The following is a 20,663-nucleotide window of genomic DNA, read 5'->3' as shown; positions in this document are numbered from 1 at the left end:
AAAGCCACTGTGGCTGGGGTCCCTGGGAGTTTTGCTGTGGGTTGGAGGGCCTTTCAGGGAGGACCTTGATGGTCTGTTTAAAGATGCCCAACTGCTTGTGGTGCAGACATATCCCACCCTGACATCTACAATACCCACCGGTGACAAGGAAAAATTAAACACTAGCTACTGTGATCTTTTACATTTAATTTTAATTTTCCAAGTAGTGCACAAATACATTTTTCTTAAACACTGGAATATCGGAGTTAAAGCGACTGTTCCATTTGACCATTCCTCACATTCCATAGCCTGTCCCTTTCCTCTTTTCTCCATTTTTAGGATTTTGATGTGGGAGCTTCCGGACATAAAAAAAAATACTTTTCTATATACCAATATGTAAGATTTTTCTACATATAATTGTATCATATGTGAACAGAGATAATTTTAGTTTTTCCTTTCCAGTTTAGGTACCCTTTATTTCTTTTTCTTGCCTAAGTATTCTGGCTAGAACTTCTAGTACTATGTTGACTAGAAGTGACAAAAGCAGACACCCTGTCTTGTTCCTCATCTTAAGGAAAAAGCTTTCCGCCTTTCATTACTGAATATGATGTTCACTGTGGGTTTTCATATGTGGCCTTTAACATGCCAGGGAAGCTCCCTTCTGTTTTTAGCATATGGAGTGTTTTTATCTTGAAAGGGTATTAGATTTTGTCAAATGATTTTTCTGTACCCGTGGAGATGAGCATGAGTGCTTTCCTCCTTCACCCATTAAAATCTAATATTTTGTATGTTTTGTTTAAATGTCTTGCTGTTAAGGTAGAAGGAGAGTAAATCATTCTCTTGTTACTCTGTCTTGTAGGGAAGCAGAAGTTCCTCAAGTATATATTTTTGAAATCTCTCCATGTTGATACAAATAGAATTAGTTTATCCTTTCAATGCTTTACAGTATTCTGTTGTATGAATATATCACATTCTATTTAGCTATTCCATTATCCTTGGACATTTGTGTTGTTTTCTGGGTTTTACTACACATTATAAATAATACTGCCCTCTGGAACAAATATCTAGAAGTGGAACTTCTGTTTTATAGGGTATGTTCATTTACAGATTTAAAAGATTATATTATATTGCTTTTCAAAGTGGATATACCAATGTCCACTCCCATCTGCACGATATAAAAGTACCATTTCCCCACATAATTCCAAACATCATATTATCAGACATAAAATTTTAGGCAATGTGATAAGTGAAAAAGAGTAACCCATTATTATTTTCATTTTCACTTTCTTGAGTATTAGTGATGTTGAGCATTTCTTCATCTGTTCATTGGTCCTGTCTTACTTATTTTCTGAATTGCCTGTTTATATCCTTTGCTCACTTTTCTGTTGGGTTATTTTTCTCCTTATCATTAATTTGTGGGTATTTTAAAATACATTTTTGATACTATATCTTTGTCATTGTTGGTTGCAAATATTTCTTTCAGCCTGTAGTTTGCTTGTAGTTTTATTTATGGGGTCCTTTCTCTCTCTCTTTTTTTTTTTTTTTTTTTGTGGTACGCGGGCCTCTCACTGTTGTGGTCTCTCCCGTTGCGGAGCACAGGCTCCAGACGCGCAGGCTCAGCGGCCACAGCTCACGGGCCCAGCCGCTCCGCGGCATGTGGGATCTTCCCAGACCGGGGCACAAACCCGTGTCCCCTGCATCGGCAGGCAGACTCTCAACCACCAGGGAAGCCCTATGGGGTCCTTTCTTGAATATACATTTTCTTTAATACTGATGTGGTCAAACTTATTAATCTTTTCTTTATGGTTTTAATTTTGTATATAAGAAAGTTTCCTTTCTTCTGAGGTTATAAAAACAAATTTCCGTTTTTGGAAAAAAATATTATTTTGTTGTTTTACAGGTGGGACTTTAAGCCTTCTAGAATTTATATTTTGTAAATGTGAGCTAGAGAGATAATCTTATTTTTTCCGTACAAAGAATTGATTGTTCTAACTTTCTCTGCTGATGGTCCATCTTGTAACATGTTGTCCTCTATGAGTTAGGCTCTGTATGAGGTACTTTATATGCCTTTCCTCATCTGCTTATCCCATCAACCCTACAAGCAAGGTATCATCCTCACTTTTCAGATGGAAAAACTGAGGTTCAGAAACGTTAAATAACTTGCCCAAGGCCACACAGCTGGTAAGTGGTGGAGTCAAATTTTGAACCCTGAGCAGATACAGAGATAGAGATAGTAGTTCAATGACCCTGGCCCATTCAGAAGGGACAGTGGGCCTGGGGGAACCTTGGGGAACACAAACGATTAGATGAGGGTCTCTCAACCTTAATCCTATTGACCTTTGGAGTGGATCATTTATTATTTTTTTCTTTCTTTCTTTCTTTTTTCTTTTTAATTTTATTTATTTTTGGCTGTGTTTTGGGTCTTCATTGCTGTGTGCAGTCTTTCCCTAGTTGCGGCGAGCGGGGGCTACTCTTCGTTGCGGTGCGCGGGCTTCTCATTGCGGTGGCTTCTCGTTGCAGAGCACAGGCTCTAGGTGTGCGGGCTTCAGTAGTTGCATCAGGCAGGCTCAGTAGTTGTGGCATGTGGGCTCTAGTGTGCAGGCTGAGCAGTTGTGGCGCACAGGCTTAGTTGCTCTGCGGCATGTGGGATCTTCCCGGACCAGGGCTTGAACCTGTGTTCCCTGCATTGGCAGGCGGATTCTTAAGCACTGCGCCACCAGGGAAGCCTGGATCATTTTTTAGATGGTTGTGAGGGCCATCCTGTGCGTGGTAGGATGTTTAAGAGCACGTCCAGTTTTTATGGTTTTTATCCCTTACATAAAAATAGCACCGTGTCACACCTCCTCCCTACCCCCTGACCCCTGGCTGTGACACTGAAAACTGACCCTAGGCATTGCCAAAGATTCCCCAGGCAACAGAATTGCTTCTTGTTAAGAACTGCTAGTTTATATACAATGGAAAATTACTCAGCCATAAAAAGAAACAAAATTGAGTTATTTGTAGTGAGGTGGATGGACCTAGAGACTGTCATACAGAGTGAAGTAAGTCAGAACGAGAAAAACAAATACCGTATGCTAACACATATATGGAATCTAAAAAAACAAAATGGTTCTGATGAACCTAGGGGCAGGGCAGGAATAAAGACACAGGTGTAGAGAATGGACTTGAGGACACGGGGAGGGGGAAGGGTAAGCTGGGACGAAGTGAGAGAGTGGCACTTACATATACACACTACCAAATGTAAAATAGATGTTAGTGGGAAGCAGCCGCATAGCACAGGGAGATCAGCTTCGTGCTTTGTGTCCACCTAGAGGGGTGGGATAGGGAGGGTGGGAGGAAGACGCAAGAGGGAGGGGATATGGAGATATAGGTATACGTATAGATGATTCACTTTGTTATATAGCAGAAACTAACACAACATTGTTAAGCGATTATACACCAATAAAGATGTTAAAACATTAAATTCGTTACAAAAAAAGAATCGCTAATTTAGATAATAATTACTAGTAGTATTAATATCAATTATTAGCCCTCAGTAATACTAATTGACATAATTGTCAACAGTGATCACTGCGGTATTTGATCTTGGGCTGTTGTCTCTCTGTAGCTAGGGGACAGAGGCTCTGGCTCTCCCTTAAAGATACACGTGGTCAGTGCTCTGCTTCCGGCACTGCATCCTCGCTCAGCCTGTCAACAGAGGGGCTCTGCTTCGTCCTGCAAATGTGCGAGCTAGTTGTGGTGTGAGACCTGCCCCAGGTCACGGCCAAGCACATGAAAACGCTTGTGCGAGGGCAGGAATGTCTGGGCTGGGGACGCTTCATGTTTTCTTTTCAAAATATTTTTCTTTGTTGGTGATGAACACCAATGGAAAAATAAAGCCCTGCTGATGTAAGACGATTCCTCAATCCAGACGTGGCAGGGGCAAGGAGCTTCATCATTCATGATTCGAGTTAGGCTGTAAACACGTCTGTGTCACAGTGTCTGGCCCGTCAAGCTCTGGGAATGCAGACCTGTGCACAGATGTTGGGACCTGCCAGGTACTGGCACATTCAGGGCCCTTGAAGATCAAATGTGCTTTCCAATCCCGCCGGTGCCGTGGAGGATCCAGGGCAAATTAGAACACTGTCTGTAGCCTGGCCAATTGGGATTCCTCATTTTAAAGTCTAAAACGATAATGCAAATAACCAGGCAATGAATATGGAAAATAATCTGAGCTGTTGTGTGGGTCCTCCTGTTTATGTCCCTGATAACAGTGGTTTTGCCCCATTCAGGATGGCTTAGCTCCATGAATCTTCTTGCACGTTTCCTGTTTTTCTCCGTTGCCATGAGGACTTCTGGAGAGACTTGACAAGGTCCCCCTGTAAAACCCAGAGCCTGGACACCTGCAGACTTCACCTCGCCATCCAGGCTGGCATCCTTGCCGGGAACAGAAATGAGGTTTTGCTGATATGTCACCTTCTCGACCAGCCCATATGGGTGCTTCGTGATTGCCCAGCCCTTTTCTAAGCTCATTCCTACTTTGCAGCCTCCACTGACACCCTATCCACCTCTGCTGGGTCCCCAGGGCTCTGAGTTCACCCTCCAGCACTGTGGATGAAGCTGGGATCACAACCAAACTGGGGGCTCCCTGAGGGTGGGCCCAGGCCCTCTTCTTCTTCTCTGAATCTCTCCAGGGTGGGCCCGCAGAGGGCTGGGCTCAGAGAAGAAAACGATAAAGAATACTGACCTACTGGGGTAAGAGGTGTCCTGTGGCTGTCATTTCTCTGTGACCTTGGTGTCAGGACAGACATGGGCCGACTTACAGACAGAGTGGAGAGGGGTTGCAGGGGCCCAACCCGTTTCTCCTGGGAACGTGGAGTCCCACCCCAAGGCCGGGGCTGAGATGGGCACGGTGTCCTGTAATCCTGCTGAATATTCAGCCGTTCTGTCCCCTTCGCTGGCTCCTGCCTATGCAAACAGCCACCTGGGAAGGGGAGGCAGACGGTGTGCTGGCAGCGGCGACAGGAGCAGGGGACAGTGGGCAGGAGAGCGGGGCTCACCGAGGCTGACCGAGGAGCCGCTGCCACGCCCCTGCCATGGACAGCAAGGTGTGGGGTGCCTGCCTCCTCTGCTTGCTGTGCCCCTTACCCACCGTGAGTAGCCAGCTCAGACCCTCCTGCCCCTCCCACTGGGCTCAAGAGCTGGGAGCCACAGGGCCATACTGGGGTCCACCCTTCACCAGCACAGGCGTCTCTCTACCAAGCCAGTGGTAGATGAACTCTTCATCTCCTCCGTGGCCCCCTCCTCTCCTCCCCCACCCTTCCCAGGCAGCCTGCTCATCCCTGGGGAGCTCCGACAAGCAAACGGTCCTTCCTGGGGCTGAACGGAATTTGCTTGCCCGTTGCTCCCCCCAGGGCCTGTCTGCACCCCCTGGGGGCCACAAGACTCTGTCCCCAGACAGTACTTCCGCCTCCCCTTCACACCCCAAGTCTTATCCACACCCCCTCCTCCGACAAGCTCCCCAGAGCCCTCTGTCTCCCCACGAGCCCTGGAGCCACTCCGTTTGGCTGCTTCCTTTGAAGAGGGTGTGGCCAGGGACTGACAGGCCCTGGGTAGTAAGTGAGCAGCTGCTCCCCTCCGGCATTTGGGGGACGCTTCCTCGCATGATATGCCCTGGGGCCCTGAGAAGCTGTCCAGCTCGGAGGCCTAGAGTGCTGAAGAACGGGCTGCCAGGAGGGGGCCCTCTCTGAATGTGCCACATTTCCCCAGCATGCTTTCCCGGAGTGAATGCAAGTGACAGGGACGCGGGGACCAGGATGGGAGACACGGGTCCCGGGGAGGCAGCTGCAGCTCCCAGGGACTCCTGAGAGCCCGCGGGGACTGAGGGCTCCCTCTGCCCTACAGGCTTGTGTGTGAGTGTGTGTATGTGGGCGGGGGCCCGAGCCGCGCCTCCCAGGCACGGTGCTGCCCCTGCCCCTCATGCGTGGCCTTTAGGCTTGAATCCTGGAGCCGTGAAACTAGCTGTGTGATCTGTGCAAGTCCTTTCCTGAGCCTCACTTTGTAAAAGAAGAGCCCAGTGTCTTCCCCCCAGGGCTGCTGTGCGTGAAGTCAGATCTGACTTGTCAAAGGCTGGGCATGGGGTGCAGTGTGGGAGACTTCTACGCCCTCCCCTCTTCAGTGAGGGGTGCCTCCTGCCTCTCATCTGTGCGCACCCTACAATGAATGCTCTATTTTTAGGAGGGGAGACTGAGATCCCGTGGGGGTCATTCAGCTGCTGGTGGCAGGGTCAGGGCCAGCACCAAGTCATTGTTTCCCAGTGTGGCCTCCATCCTGCACAGACCCCGGGTTAGCTGTAGTCACGGTCAGCAAGGCCGAGGTACACAGGGTGACAGAGTCTCCCCTCAGGAGGAGTGGGTCCGGTACAGGGGCCAGATGATCCCCGAGCCCTAGGTGAGTGGGGCGGGGTTTGGGTAAGTCTTGGAAATGTCCACCGTTCCCCACCCCGTACCGTCTCCACCTGTTACCACACATCTGGGTCATGAGTTGGGCTTCCCTGAATTTTCCTCCCCTTAGGAACTGTGAGGGCTGTCTGTTTCTCCTTTCGGTGGGAGGCTTCCCACCAGGGACCCTAGTTCTTTTGGCCTCAGTGGTTCCCTAGTCAGGCCCTGAGAAGGTATCCCAGGAAGGGATGGGCTGCAGACGTGGAGGGGGTGGAAGGGCAGATGGAGCCCACAGTCCCATATCAGGTGAGTCTGCCCTCCCCGTCTACCCACTTCTGACCATCAGACTGCTACTGGGGACATGTAGGGGAGATAAGACAGGGGCTCTGCTCTGAGATGGCTCCTGGGTCCCTGAGTCCCGGGGAGGAAGCCAAGAGTCACCACCAGGTTGGAGACCCAGAGGCTGGGCGGCAGGTGGAATCTGTAACCTGAGGTCCCAGGGCCCCAAGCAGGAGGTGGCAGAGCTGAGCCCAAGCTGGATTTGGGCGAACAGGGTCAGCAGGTCAGGACAGGGGTGTCCTTCCCCATAGGGCAGGGCCGGTAGGGGTGAGCCTACTTACTGGGCTGGGTCTCCAGGTCCTCTCCTAGCCCACTGGCCTGTCCTTGGGTCCCTTCCATGTGGTCACCTACTGTCCACTGTCCCCGCTCTGGTGTTTGAAGTCCCTCCTCTCTGACCCCAGCCCCTGTCTCGCATCCACTGTGCTCCTTGCCGTGCCTGGATTTCTGTCAAAGGACACTGGGCGTTAATTAAACACCTGCTGATACAGACTCTGTGCCGGACATTGGGGCTCGTGTGTGCATGCGTGTGTGTGTGTGGGTGCGAGGATGGCCATGGGAAGGGCTCTCCCCTCACTCAGCTCAGCTGCGTCTGCCCACTCCCTTGTCTGTGCACATTCTTTGTCCCAAGTGCTCTTTTCCTCACCAATTAAAAAAAAAAAAACTCCTTTAGTTTCAGGTCCGGCTCAAATGCCACCTTCTCAGTCCCTGTGAGAAGGGCCACCCTCCCATAGTGCCTGTCCTGCCTCTGATCAGTTTGTATTGGATCTATCAGGACCGGGTTTTAGCTCCCATCCTCACTCCATGCTTCCCTGTGAAATCCTTGGGGACAGAAATCTACACCGATTGAATCTGATGTGCATGTTGTACACAAATGTGGGCTGTGGATATGTTCACAGTGTAAGGAGCACGTCTTATAAAGCTGGGTTCCCTCACGTGTATCTGTCTGGGGCTGTGCCCTGTTGGACAGTCCATTTCAGTTTTTCTCCAGTCTGGGGCAGTGGGAGGGAGAGGTGTTAAGAATTCCTGCCTTTGACTCCCAGCTTCCTGGAGAACTTGTTAAAATGCAAAGTCCTAGATCCAGCCATAGATCTCTGCATATTCTTGACTCCGTCCCAGGTGATCTGCAGTTAGATCATGAGGCACACTCTCAGAAATGCTGCTAGAGGGTTTCCAGAAAAACAGCTTCTTTACCAGCTTCCAGGGATCATTCCCTGTGGTCACCGGGTGGCACCAGGCTCTGGGAAACTCATTCCTGATGACTGAGTCACACCACAAACCCATTATCCCTCCATGTATCTGTCCGTTACCTACCCATCCATCTTCACGTGCATGCCCTCATCCATCCACCTGTCCACCCATCCACCCATCCATGCATGTATTCACGCATCCCTCTATCTATTCACCTATCTATTGTACGTATGTTCACTCATTCTACCAGCCGGCCACACAGTTACCCGTTCATTCATTCATCCATGAATCCACATTCATCTGCTCTTTCACCTCATTCATCTACTCATTCACGTATCCGTCTATCCTCTCACTTACTAATCTACCCATTTTTTTCATTTATCTTTGTCAGGGTACCTCTGAAAGCAGAGCCTGAGACAAAGGCATCTGTGTAGGTAGTTGCATTAGTTTCCTATTGCTGCCGTAACAAATTACCACCAACTTAGTGACTTAAAACGGCACAAATCTATTTTCTTACAATTCTGGAGGTCAGAAGGCCAAAATGGTTTTCAGTGGCTTAAAACCAAAGTGTTGGTAGGGCTGCATAGTGCTTTCTGGAGACTGTAGGGGAGAACTCGCTTCCTTGCCTTTTCCAGTTTCTGGATGTCACCTGCATTCCTTGGTTCATGACCCTACACCTCCAAAGCCAGCAGTGTAGCATCTTCATCTCTCTCTCTCTCTCTCTCTCTCTCTCTCTCTCTCTCACACACACACACACACACACACTCACACACATACTCCTCTGCTTCTGTCAGAATATCTCCTTATCTCACCCTGACACTCCTGCTTCCTTCTTATAAAGACCCCTGTGATGACATTGGGTCCACCCAGATAATCCAGGATAATGGCTCCATCTCTAGATCATTAACTTAATCACATCTGCGAAGTCTCTTTGTAAGGTTGCATAGTCACAGGTTTCAGGGATTAGGACATGGACATTTGGGGGGGCCGTTACTCTGTCTACCAAGGTACTTTATGCAGAATTGCCTTCGGGGAGTGGGAGTACAGAGCAGGGGAGTAAAACAAAGAAGGAAGAAAGGCTGCTACACGGATACATTATTGAGTTGGCCATCTCTGTGAGATCTTCTGAAGACTTTTGTTTAATGTGACTCAGAACTTACTTCCATGAAATGAAAAGGGGAAGCAGCCGTCCAAATCTCTACTCTCTCTGCCTCCCTCCCTTCCTGCGTGTCTGCCTTTCGTCCAAATACCCATTAAGCATACCTGGATGAGTCGGGCCCTGTGCTTAAGAGCACGGCCGTGGAAATGAATCAGGCTTTATCTCTGTCTTCAGGTCATTAGACCAGCAAACCCAGAAGAAGCATCCAGCTGGCTCAGCTCATCCCATTCACTGTCTCCTGCAGGTACTGGGCCACGTGCACCCAGAGTGTGACTACATCACCCAGCTGAGAGAGGATGAGCGAGCTTGTCTGCAAGCGGCAGAGGGGGTGTCCAACTCCACCTTTGGTACATGGCTTGGGAGGGCGGGGGTGGCTTGTCACGGATTTCCTGATCTCCTCCAGCCTCCCATTCAGGATGGCGGACAAGCCTGTCCCCTGGCCTGGGTCTCCTCTGCTCCCATCTCGCTGTCTAGGCTGCCCCAGGACCTGGGATGGGCTGCTGTGCTGGCCAACGGCAGGCTCTGGAGAGTGGGTGAGCCTCCCCTGCCCGGCTTTCTTCTCTCACTTCAGCTCAGAGCCAGGTGAGGGGCGATGGGGGTGTGCTGGGGCAAGGGGGGGACGCGGACGTGACGTGGTTTCATCTGGTGGTGGCAGAATGTGGTGGCCACACCCCTGGCTCGGGGGCCAGGCAGACCTGGATTGAGCACCGCCTTCCCCCTTCTCCTCTTTCAGTGTGACCTTGGGCGAGTCAGTCACCCTCCCAGACCCTCAGCTCTCTGACCTCCCGTGACCTGGGGAAAACAAGAGCACTAACTGCACGGAGGGTGGGGTTAATGATTGGGGCTTGGCAGTGCTGAACTCAGGGCCTGGAATTGAGTAAATGTCCTCTGGGAAGTTGCCTGCTTCACCTCCCTGGCCTGGGTGTCTGGGGTGGACGGTCCCTCCGGGGGCAGAGAGGGCCTCCTTTCTCCCCCCTGCCCTTAGGACGCTGGAGGCCCAACTTGCTACTCTGCTCCTCAAGGGAACCATTCTTTCAATGAACAGAAGGTGAGTCTGAGGCCAGAGAGGAAGTTCCTAGACCGTGTCCCAAGCAGGCTGGGCCTGGACCCCAGGCCTCTGGAGAGAAGGTTCCTCTCTCTCTGCTGCAGAGATGGGCTGTCTGTGCAGACCCTGCCAGGGTCACTCCCCGGCTCCCCGACCTCTCCTGGGGAGAGAGGAGCAGCTGTCCTGACAAAATCTCTCCTTCCCTGCCTCTGTTGCCTCCCAGGGGCTGGGGCCTTGAAGCGGGATTGCACCATCACGGGCTGGTCTGAGCCCTTCCCGCCCTATCCTGAGGCCTGTCCTGTGCCCCTGGAGCTGCTAACTGAAGAGGTGAGAGGCTCCTGGCATCTTGGAGGAAGGGTCGCCGTGGATGTTTGATTGGGTGGTGGACCGCACAGCTGTAGGGGCCGCCATTCCCATTGCAGTCAGCAGGTTGGAATATTCATTATAGCACATTTCCGGAAGATGGCAGCGTCTGGAAGAGAGGGGATCTTGTGCTAACTTGCTCAAGGGAGATGGGTGGACCATGCAGCTAGGAGGGAGAGGGGAGGCAGAGGACAGGGAGGGAGACGTGCTGGCCATCGTCTTCTTTTCTCCTTGGCGTACGCTCTCTGTGCCCAGGCCTCCAGGGCAGGGAGCTGAGAGCAGTTCTGGGAAACAAAGGCCCTTAGTGGTCCTGGGCAAGCTCCTTGCCCTCTCTGGCCCTCAGTCTGTGGGCAAGCGAGAGAAACCAAAGCCTGGAGTGATGTCAGCGCCCCCTAACCTAGCCGGCACACCCCACGCTTCCAAATCGAGCATGGCCTTTGCAAGGTGCCTCCACAGCCATAATCCCATATCTCTTTCCCCCCAGCCCTGAAGGCAAAGCATGAGTCTGACATTTTTTCAGATAAAAAGACTGAGTCTGGGAGGGGCGATGATTGCCTGCAACCCTCAGGGGAGCTGGGTCCCCGATCGCTCCCCTCCCCGCAAGGCTGCACGCTCCGTCCCCGTCTCCGGAGTCCCCCGCCCCGCAAGGCTGCACGCTCCGTCCCCGTCTCCGGAGTCCCCCGCCCCGCAAGGCTGCACGCTCCGTCCCCGTCTCCGGAGTCCCCCTCCCCGCAAGGCTGCACGCTCCGTCCCTGTCTCCGGAGTCCCCCGCCCCGCAAGGCTGCACGCTCCGTCCCCGTCTCCGGAGTCCCCCGCCCCGCAAGGCTGCACGCTCCGTCCCCGTCTCCGGAGTCCAGGCTTGACTTAGATGAATCCAAATCCTTGGTCTTGGAAAGAGCTTTTCCTTGCAGCTGTCCCTGGCTGTCCCCTTTATTTGGGGATGTCGTGTTCCCAAGACAGTGAGCAAGCTGGATGTCAATAAACAAGCCCGATTTCCTCCTGAGCGTTTTCACTCCCCGGGACGTGCGGTTTCTGTGGCAGCCTCCCCTACCCCCAGCGACAGCCAGAGTTAAGCATCTAGCTCCCCTCCCCCTTCCCCCACCCCTCCCCTGCTTCCTCACCAGCCGACAGGCTGCAAACAAAAGCTTCGCTTCAGTTCCGGAGGGAGTTTGCTGTGGTCCCCGCAGACGCCCCTGCCCCGACACGGGCAGGTTCGGGATAGAATTGAAAATGTCACCTGTTTGATCGTCAAGCCTCCCTTTCCTCAGAGGCCCCGTTGCTGAGCGTTCCTCCGTCTCCCCCCTCCCCAGAAATCCTACTTCTCCACCGTGAGGGTCGTCTACACCATGGGCCACAGCGTCTCTGCCGCGGCCCTCTTCATGGCCATCACCATCCTGGTTGCCCTCAGGTTCGCCATCCTCACCACCTGCTCCAGAACCTACGCCCTCCGCATCGTCCACAGCACCAAGCTTGAACCCTTACCTGGATATGCAAGATGTTCCCAGATCTGCCATCAGCCATTTCTAACTTCCTTTCCCTTCCCCCAGGAGCAGACCCCTCCCTTCACACTCCAGGTCTGCCTCCCACCTCGACACCTCTGCTTGTGTGGAACTTATTCTATTTGCTTGGAATGCCTGCCTCCTTTTGTCTCAGTGCCCTCATATCCCTTAACATTCAAAGCTCAGCTCTCATCTGCCTCAAGAGTCCTCTTTGGCTCTGCTGTGAAGCCCTTCTTGGCTAATTCAACCCTTTGATCTTTGCCCTCTCAAAGCCCCACCTCACCCCACCCCCCAGCCTGGCCTGCGCTGTTCTCTGTCTCCTGGGGATGAGCCGCCCCTCTCTGATCATCAGGGGGCTCCCCTGGGCAGGACCCTGTCCTTTCTGCCTCTGTCCTCCACACCGTGAGCTCCCTGAAGGCAAGGGACTGACTGCTATTCTCTGTCCTCTCACCTACACTGAGCCCAGCTGTCCTGCAAGATTATAGCTGAAGCCTCAAGTTCAACGCAATCCAATCTGAGGCAATCCAATCCAACCCAATTCAGTTCGCCTCGCGCCCTGCTCAGCCTCGCCAAGCCCGCTCTGAGCACACCCGAAGCCCCTCTCCCACCCTGCGTCCTGTTCCTCTCCCCTCCTGTCCCCTCCAGGAGGCTCCACTGCCCCCGGAACTACATCCACACCCAGCTGTTCGTCACCTTTATTCTCAAGGCGGGAGCTGTGTTCCTGAAGGATGCCACCCTCTTTCACAGCGAGGACACGGACCACTGCAGCTTCTCCACTGTAACAGCCATGGGTCGGGGTGCTGGTGCGGGTGCGGGCGAGGAGGTTGGATTAGAGATGCAGATGTGCCTGTCGGGGTAGCGGGGGCTGACCCTGCGGCTCCCGCTTTGCTAACGACAGAGCGGGAAATCACCTCTCCCCCTTCCTCCCCCTCCTTGCGGTCAAGTTCTAAATCCTCCGGCTGTTTCCTGGACGACGGTGCCCATCCACAGGGCTTCCCTTATTCCACTCTCCACTCCACATTCTGTATTCCTGTTCCATTCCCCATCCCATATCCCAAGCCGGACCCCATTTCACTCCAGCCAGCCTTTCCATTTCACACTTCCTCCGAGCACTGTCTGTCTGTGCTGGGCCTGGGTATGTCAGGGCCTGGGCAGAGCCGTGTGCCTCCCTTGAGGAGCACCCCGGGTGCCTAAGGGGACACATTATACCAGATTTTATGGGACCACTAGGTAGAGGAGAGGGCTTCAGGGAGGAGATAGCTTTGGAGCTGGGCGGGCAGCAATGATAGGGAGGGAGTGGGGAAGGCCAGGGTGAACGTGTCCGGTGTGAGAGGACCCGCTCTCATGGACAGGAGAAGCTGGGGCAAGTCCAAGAAACAGGGGTATCATCCTGGGGGCAGGGAGGTGGGCTATGAGAAGAGACGGAAAATAAGGGAAGTCGGGCTGAGTGTGGTGGCCCAGCACTTACCAGGTACTCTGACACCGTGCTGGAAATGAACAGCTACATGAATGAACAGGTGACCTTCATTCGTTAATGAAAGGCATAATAATAGTATCTGTATCGAGCACTTATGTGACAGGTGTTACGCTAAATGCTTTACATATGTTATCTCCTTTTACTTCCTACATCTATTTTCATTTTAGTCCCATATGTAGATGAGGGATGATTGGCGATGTCACCCAGCAGCTGAATGGTGGGGGAGGGGCCAAGCCTGGGCCATTCTGAGACAGATGAGCAGAGTCGTGCAGTGAATGCATGAATGCGTGCACGGGTACACGCGCGTATGTTCGCAGGACGGAGCAGTGCATGAATAAATGGTGTTCCGTATCCTTAGCTCTAGGGATTGACTGGAGCTCAGGAGGGATGCGGTGAGAGTAAAAACAGTAGCAATTCGTATACAGGGTTTCCGTTTAATCCTTATGATGAGGCCACGAGCCGGCACTGGAAGTTTTTCCTTTTAGAGATGAAAAGCTAAGGTGTGGGAAGGTTATTCAGCTGGTAAATTTGAACCCAGGCTGTCTGGATCCCAAATCTGTGCTCTTAACCACCACATTACCCTACCACACACCCCTCTGGGGCAGCCCAAGGTGGAGGAGACCTGGAGGTTTGGGGCCTGAGTGGGGTAGGGGAGACTTGGCGGGGCTCCACGGGATGTCCGGGCTCTGAAGTGCGCAGCCCCTGGCCCGCAGGTTCTGTGCAAGGTCTCTGTGGCCACCTCCCATTTCGCCACCATGACCAACTTCAGCTGGCTGCTGGCAGAAGCTGTCTACCTGACCAGCCTCTTGGCCTCCACGTCACCCAGCGCAAGGAGAACCTTCTGGTGGCTGGTCCTTGCTGGCTGGGGTGAGCACTGAGGGCTGGTTTGGGCACTGTGCGGGTGTTGGGGGGTTGGGGATGCCCAGGGAGCTCACACCAAGGTCCCTTCATCTCACTCACGATGACCCCAAGGCCCAGGGAGAGGAAGGGCAGCCTACAGTCCTACAGCAAGTGCTGGAGTTCAGGGCCAGGTTCCCTGTCCCCGGGCTCTCTCCTGGTCCCGCCTTCACAGTGTCCTGTGTGACTGGCTGTAGTGGTGGGAGGTGGGCACAGGATGACGACCCCTTACTCGTGTCTTTTCTGTACCCCCTCAGGGCTTCCCCTGCTCTTCACCGGCATGTGGGTGGGTTGCAAGCTGGCCTTTGAGGATGTTGCGTGAGTCTGGGCTATCTCTTCATCACACCCGTACTGGGTCCCCATGGGGCATGGACTGGACGTACAGGCAATGAGGCTGTCCTCCAAGCTGGGAAGAGGAGGAGAGCTCCCAGGCTTGGGAGAGGGGTGGGAGATGCAGTCGTGGATCGCACAAAAGAGGCTTGAGCCTGTGCACGAAGGGGGCGCAGAATCTCAGGGTTCGGGGCTCAGGGGGTAGGGGGCTGTAAGTGGGGGCCTTCTGGAACAGGGGGCGTGTTGGAGCCACAAGAAGGCAGCAAACAGACTGAGTTTTGAGAAACTCAACCACCTAGGTGGAGAGAAGGAGTGAACCCAGCTTGCATCAGGGCACGCCTTTGGCAAGTGCCTAAGTGTCTGAGAGGACATAGATAAGGCTGGTTGGGAGTAGGGTGAGGCTAGAAGGCTCAAATTCCAAAGTGAGGAACCTAGAGGCTGGTAGGTAGAGAGGAGGGAGGAGCATGGGTGCCACAGAAAAGGGCTTTCCAGCAGCTGCACTCTTCCCACCCCATCCCACCCCCCCATCAGTCCCGGCCTGTCCTCTCCCCAGGTGCTGGGACCTGGACGACAGCTCCCCCTACTGGTGGATCATCAAAGGACCCATCGTCCTCTCCGTTGGGGTCCGTGCCTGGGGCCAGTGTCCTCTGCTTTATTCAGCCAACCTCCCTGGGTCCACCGAGCAGCCATACACAGCAGGAAACATGACTCCAGGCTGGGAGTCAGGACACCTGGGGTTCCAGCCTGGTTCTGCCCCAGATTCTCTGTGAGGCCCTCTCTGGACCTCAGCAGCCCATTGGTAAAACCCACGCTCAGGCCTCTTCTAGTTCAGAGCTTTGATGAGTCTGGCGCCCTGCTTGCAGATCACCTACCACTGCAGCGAGGCTGGGCTGGGAGGGTAGAAGACGCGGCAGCTGAAACTCCTACCTGCTCCCACGTGGAGGACAGGGCAGCTAGGACTGGTTTTTGTGGCCTGGGTGAATGTACGCATTTTTGTCAGTTTTGCAGTTGTACAAAGAGAAGGCCACATGCTTTGTGCCAGAGAAGAGCCTGAGAGGTGCTGGAGGCAGGATGGCAAGGCCTGACCTCCCACCCTTGGTCCTGGGACTGGAAAGGGAGGGGGACCCTGAGCCCCCTATGGGACTGTCCAGTCTCAGTCGACAAGGTCTAGAGCAATGACCTGCACATCCATCTACCTGCACATCCCTGCCTCTCAAGGATTTGAGGTTTCTAGTCCCCAAAGATGTCCCACCCCAGGCCATTTGGGTCACCCCTGACCCTTGCCTTCCACCTTCCTGCACCTCTATTTGCAGGTGAACTTTGGGCTTTTTCTCAATATTATCCGTATCTTGCTGAGGAAACTGGAGCCAGCTCAGGGCAGCCTCCACACCCAGCGTCAGTACTGGTAATGTGTGTGTGTGTGTGTGTGTGTGTGTGTGTGTGTGCGCGCGTGTGTGTTTCCGGGGGTTCTGGGGACATAACTGGAGTAGGAGTCAGCATGGTTCTCTTTTATGCACGATTAGGCATCCATGATCCTGGTCCAGTGCTTGTCCCTATGTCCCCAGAGAGAATAGATACGGTTCCTGCCCTCCAGTAGGTCACAATATAGGAAGGATGGGCCTCCAAACAGCCAGTTGCCAGGCCAAATAGGCTGATGAGTGTTGGGATCAATTTCTACGGGAGCCTGTGGAAGGAGATCCTTTCTAAACAGATGGTGGGGTTGGAGTACAGTCTGGGAAGACTTCCTGGAAGAGGTGTCTTTGAACTAGGCTTTGAAAGATACATAGACTTGACTAGAATAAATAGAGACAAGAGAATTTGGCAGAGGGAACAGCAAAATCCAGGGGCCCAAAGTAAGGAAGCCCACGGTGCATGTGGGGAGTTCTCCAGGGTGGCTGGTGTGTAGAATTGATATGGGAAACTGGTGGGAAGTGAAAGTAGGTAGGCGGCCCATGGGACTTTCTAATTACAGCCTTGGGCTTGTTTTTTTCTGCAGGCGTCTCTCCAAGTCAACCCTTCTCCTTATCCCGCTGTTTGGAATTCACTACATCATCTTCAACTTCCTGCCTGACAGCGCTGGCCTGGGCATTCGCCTCCCCCTGGAGCTGGGACTGGGTTCCTTCCAGGTGAGGACCCCCAAAGCACTCACTCCTTCCCTCTGAGTCCTTGGGCAGGAGGAAGGTGCTGCCGCCCACAGGCTTGATTGATTTCATGGTAGGGTGAGGGCAACTAGGCTCGTTATTCTTCCTTCCAGCCACTCATCCATCTATTCAAGTATCCATCTGTCTGTTTTTCTCCCATCCATCCATCTCTCTATTCATTCAACTACTCATGCACCTATCTACATATCCATCCATCTACCCATCCATTCATCCAATCTATTCAACATTTACTGAGCACCTCTTATGTGTCAGGCTCTGTGCTTAATACTAGGGGATGCAGAAATAAAGAGAATCAGAGAAACAGGCCAACGGGGCCAACAGTACAGCCTTGGCAGGCTTGCTATGACAATTAGATGTGACAATATGCCTGGCACATGGTAAGTGATGACTTTCCCTTTTCCCAAACACTTGGTCCAAGTCACAGCCTGGCGGAGAGTAGGGAAAAAGGTAGTAGGAAGACTGCAGACACCTTGAGGCCAGGCCAAGGTGATGGGGTCCTTTCTCTTTGGCCCCGCAGGGCTTCATTGTTGCCATCCTGTACTGCTTCCTCAACCAAGAGGTATGTGACTCAGGCTATCCTTATTTGTTAAGCCTTCCCTCCCACCAGTCCTAAGGCTGCCTCTCTCTTGCCCAGCCCCTGTAAATCCCCGATCAGGCCAAACACTGAGTCCTGCAATCCTTTGTGGAAATCTGTCCTGAGTTTCTGGATCAAGCTTAACCTGAATACTTCCTGTACACATCTTTTATCCATCCCTCCTCTGGGCTGGGCCAAGATTACTGTCCATTCAGCAGGAGGTGGAGAAGGCCTTTCAGGGATCAGAAGAGGGACAGGGGTGGGTTAAAAGGATCCTTTACTTCTGTGTTTCTAAAACTGAACGAGAGAGAGTGGGGGAAGGAATAAGTCGGCTCCTGGAGAGACAGGGACAAGACACAGAGGAACCAAGAAAGTCAGAGGTAGACATACAAAGTCTAGGAAGATAAATTCAAGTGCAGAGACAGGGAGGATGATGGAGAGAAAAGCCAGGGACTCTGAGAGAGAGCACCTGGAGGGGAGATGCACAAAAAGAACAGACCAGAGATGGACAAACACATGAACAGACAGAAGAGATGGTACCGGTGCACATGTAGAACTATGGAGAGATGGTAAAGAGGAGTGAATGATAACATCCTGCCCAGAAGACACTTTGCATTTTTCCTTCAGGACAGACTTGCTTTATGGGGAGGGGTGGGAGAATTTAACTCAGCGCCCCAGACAACCAGGTCCTGTTGCTGTGCGCACAGGCAGAGTCATGGGCTCCCTCTAGTGGCCAAGGATTTGCTGTGGGCTCTGTGTTCTGCTGGAGACCTGGATGTACGTACCTGTACCCCAGCTGTGGAGCATTGCACCCCCTTATTCTGCCACCGCTGTCTCTTATTGGCTCCCTCCCCTCTGACATTCTTTGCTCCCACCCTAGCCTTTCTGAGTCTTCTGCAGCCTTATCTGGCGTCTGGATGCAGACGCAGGACTGCAGTATCTGATTGTAGTGGCTCATGGGCCCTGGGGTTGCTGAGAGGGGCGAGGAACAGCCCTGGACGAGGTGGGTGGGATCTGGAAAAGGGGATTCCACAGAGAGTTGTGAAGGGATCTGTCCCAGGAAGAGGTTTGGGGACCAGATAGTTACATGCCTCTGGAGACAGGGAGCTTACTACCTGTCAATGACACTTTCTATCATCAGGAAGCTCACCTTTATGTTGAATGGAAATCTGTCTCCTTTTTGTCTTTGTCACAGCTTAAATGCAGCTCTGTCAGAAAGGTCACAGCCTCTCAGCCCCCCTTTGCCCCAGCAGCCCCTTGGAGATGTGATGATACAGACACTCCCCCCCCCACTACATCTCCCAAGTGGCTTTTCTGTCAGTTACTCTCAATCCCCTCAATTGCACCTCCTCAGACAGAGTTTGGAGGCCTCTCTTTCTTCAGGTCATGTCCCCTGGACAGGTTCCCAGTGGGCACAGTTCAGCTCAGTGGGCAGGGGCAGGAATGAACCCCAGAGCAGGGGATGGTCTAAGCTTTTGGGGAAGACAGAGTAGTTTTTTGGCCAGAAACTCAAGAAAGCACCCATAAATATCTTTAACTGGGCCCAGACAAAGGCAGTGCTAAAAGAGAAAGGAGCCAAAGGGACTGTCAGAAATACGGGAAGGAGGAAGTAGTATCCTCTAGAGGTAGTACTTAGCAGTGGCTGTGGCCAACCATAGCTTCTCCTGCTCCAGGAATCCCTGTCTCTGTTTCTCCTGCATGGTCTCCCCCTGCACCCTCAGCCCTACTGGGGTTGAGTAAAGAAGTGGCAATGGGACCTTCCTAACATCCTTCCTCTTGTCCTTGCTTGGAGGTGAGGACTGAGATCTCACGGAGATGGCGTGGCCACGATCCTGAACTTCTGCCAGCCTGGAGGACTCACGCCAAGTGGACGATGCCTTCCCACTCAAGGGCGAAGGTGCTGACATCTGTGTGCTAGGTTGGCCACATCACGTGACTAGAATCCACACCTGAACTTGGGCAGCTACCCGGGCCCACCACCCTTCAGAGGAGTGAGAGCAGTGCCCCCTGGGAACCGTCAGTTGACGCCTCCACCCAAGCTGCTGCCCAGCCTTTCTTCCCTGTCCTGTCCCTGACTCTTTTCGCCCAGGTCTCTGTGGGTCCACCTCTGATTTCCTTGGTTCCTGTCTTGCTTTATGTTCCTCTTCCTGGAGTCTGGGCCACAGCCCAACGCCAGAGGAGCCAATAAACTTGTAAATGAATAGATACACGTTTGAGTGAAACCGTGCGCCTCTGCAGGGGAGGGATCTGTAGGCTTTATTTGAACCCCCGGTGCAGACGTGCATTTATCGCGTCTCAGTTCATGTCACGTCCCCATCACTTGTCTGTGCAAGGATCCTCTTGTTTAATTCATTAAAAAAATGTATTCTCTTTTGTCTCTACCTGCACTCCCATTCCCCTCCTCCCACAGGCAAACACATTCCAATGTGTTAAATGTGAATTCTTGTGTTTCTGTGTTCTTGCAAAATGCGTAGCGTTGTGTGTGTCTGTACTTCTAATTTCCATAAATGCTGTCGGTTATAGGCTTCATCCTGCTTCTGATGTTTTTCCTCTCAGCTCGGTACTTTTAAGACATCCACCCTTGCTGCCATGTGCTCATCTGTTTTGACTGCCGTATGGTGCCACATGGTGTCACCGCCCACGTGTGACCGTCCTGTCTCCCCCTGCCTCTAGGTGAACGTTCACAGGCTTGTGCCCTCGTGCCCCCATGCCAGCAAGCCTTTCTCCGGGACACATACCGCAGAGTGGAAGCGCCAGGTCAGCGGTTGTGCTTTTTCTTAACGTGACGGAGTGGGTGCCAGATTGCACCCCAGAGCTCCGGCAAGAGCTCCCCTCCCACCGGCAGCTCTGTCAACACTAGGCGTTACCCAGTCTTTGGGTAAAGAGATCATGGCTGATGTTTATTTGCTTTTAAAATCCCTTCTATTTCTCCCAAATGCCCTACAATGAGTATGAACTGCTTTTATGATCTGAGACTAAAGGAAGAAATGCATGGTAGGGTTTTTAGACTGTGGCCACACTTTGACATTTGTCTGACCAGGAAAGTGCTGGGCAGCTGGGCATTTATGGCCAACAATGTGACCTTGGGTTTCGTATGGCTGCATCTCCTTTCACTGGAACCCCTGTGACTGTAAGGGCAAGAGTGGCCATCAGAAGAGAAGACAATGTGCAGGGAAGGCTGAGGTAGTGAAGGAAGGCTTCCTGGAGGCTGAGGAATGGAGCTGAGTTCTTC

General features: G+C 52.6%; 1 protein-coding gene across 2 annotated transcripts; it reads left to right on the top strand.

Moving 5' to 3' along the window:
• The first annotated feature begins 4,948 nt into the window (after positions 1–4,948).
• Positions 4,949–19,801, top strand: GHRHR (growth hormone releasing hormone receptor). Of its 2 annotated transcripts, none has more exons than XM_033428349.2 (13): positions 4,949–5,111; positions 9,329–9,431; positions 9,559–9,666; positions 10,353–10,456; positions 11,803–11,900; positions 12,637–12,775; positions 14,182–14,335; positions 14,623–14,683; positions 15,249–15,318; positions 16,009–16,100; positions 16,692–16,821; positions 17,375–17,416; positions 19,224–19,584. In XM_033428349.2, the coding sequence occupies exons 1-13, from the start codon at positions 5,055–5,057 to the stop codon at positions 19,347–19,349; spliced, it is 1,284 nt and encodes a 427-aa protein (XP_033284240.2). In that variant the 5' UTR covers positions 4,949–5,054; the 3' UTR covers positions 19,350–19,584. The 2 variants fall into 2 exon arrangements, with proteins under 2 accessions (XP_033284240.2, XP_004269983.2); XM_004269935.3 differs by having other exon boundaries at positions 4,967–5,111; positions 12,637–12,769; positions 19,224–19,801.
• Positions 19,802–20,663: the final 862 nt, after the last annotated feature.

The sequence above is a fragment of the Orcinus orca genome, chromosome 9 (assembly GCF_937001465.1).
Source record: "Orcinus orca chromosome 9, mOrcOrc1.1, whole genome shotgun sequence".
In the NCBI taxonomy this organism is placed as follows: domain Eukaryota; kingdom Metazoa; phylum Chordata; class Mammalia; order Artiodactyla; family Delphinidae; genus Orcinus; species Orcinus orca.
The sequence above is the reverse complement of the archived record's forward strand: the minus strand, read 5'-3'. Positions and strand labels throughout refer to the sequence as shown.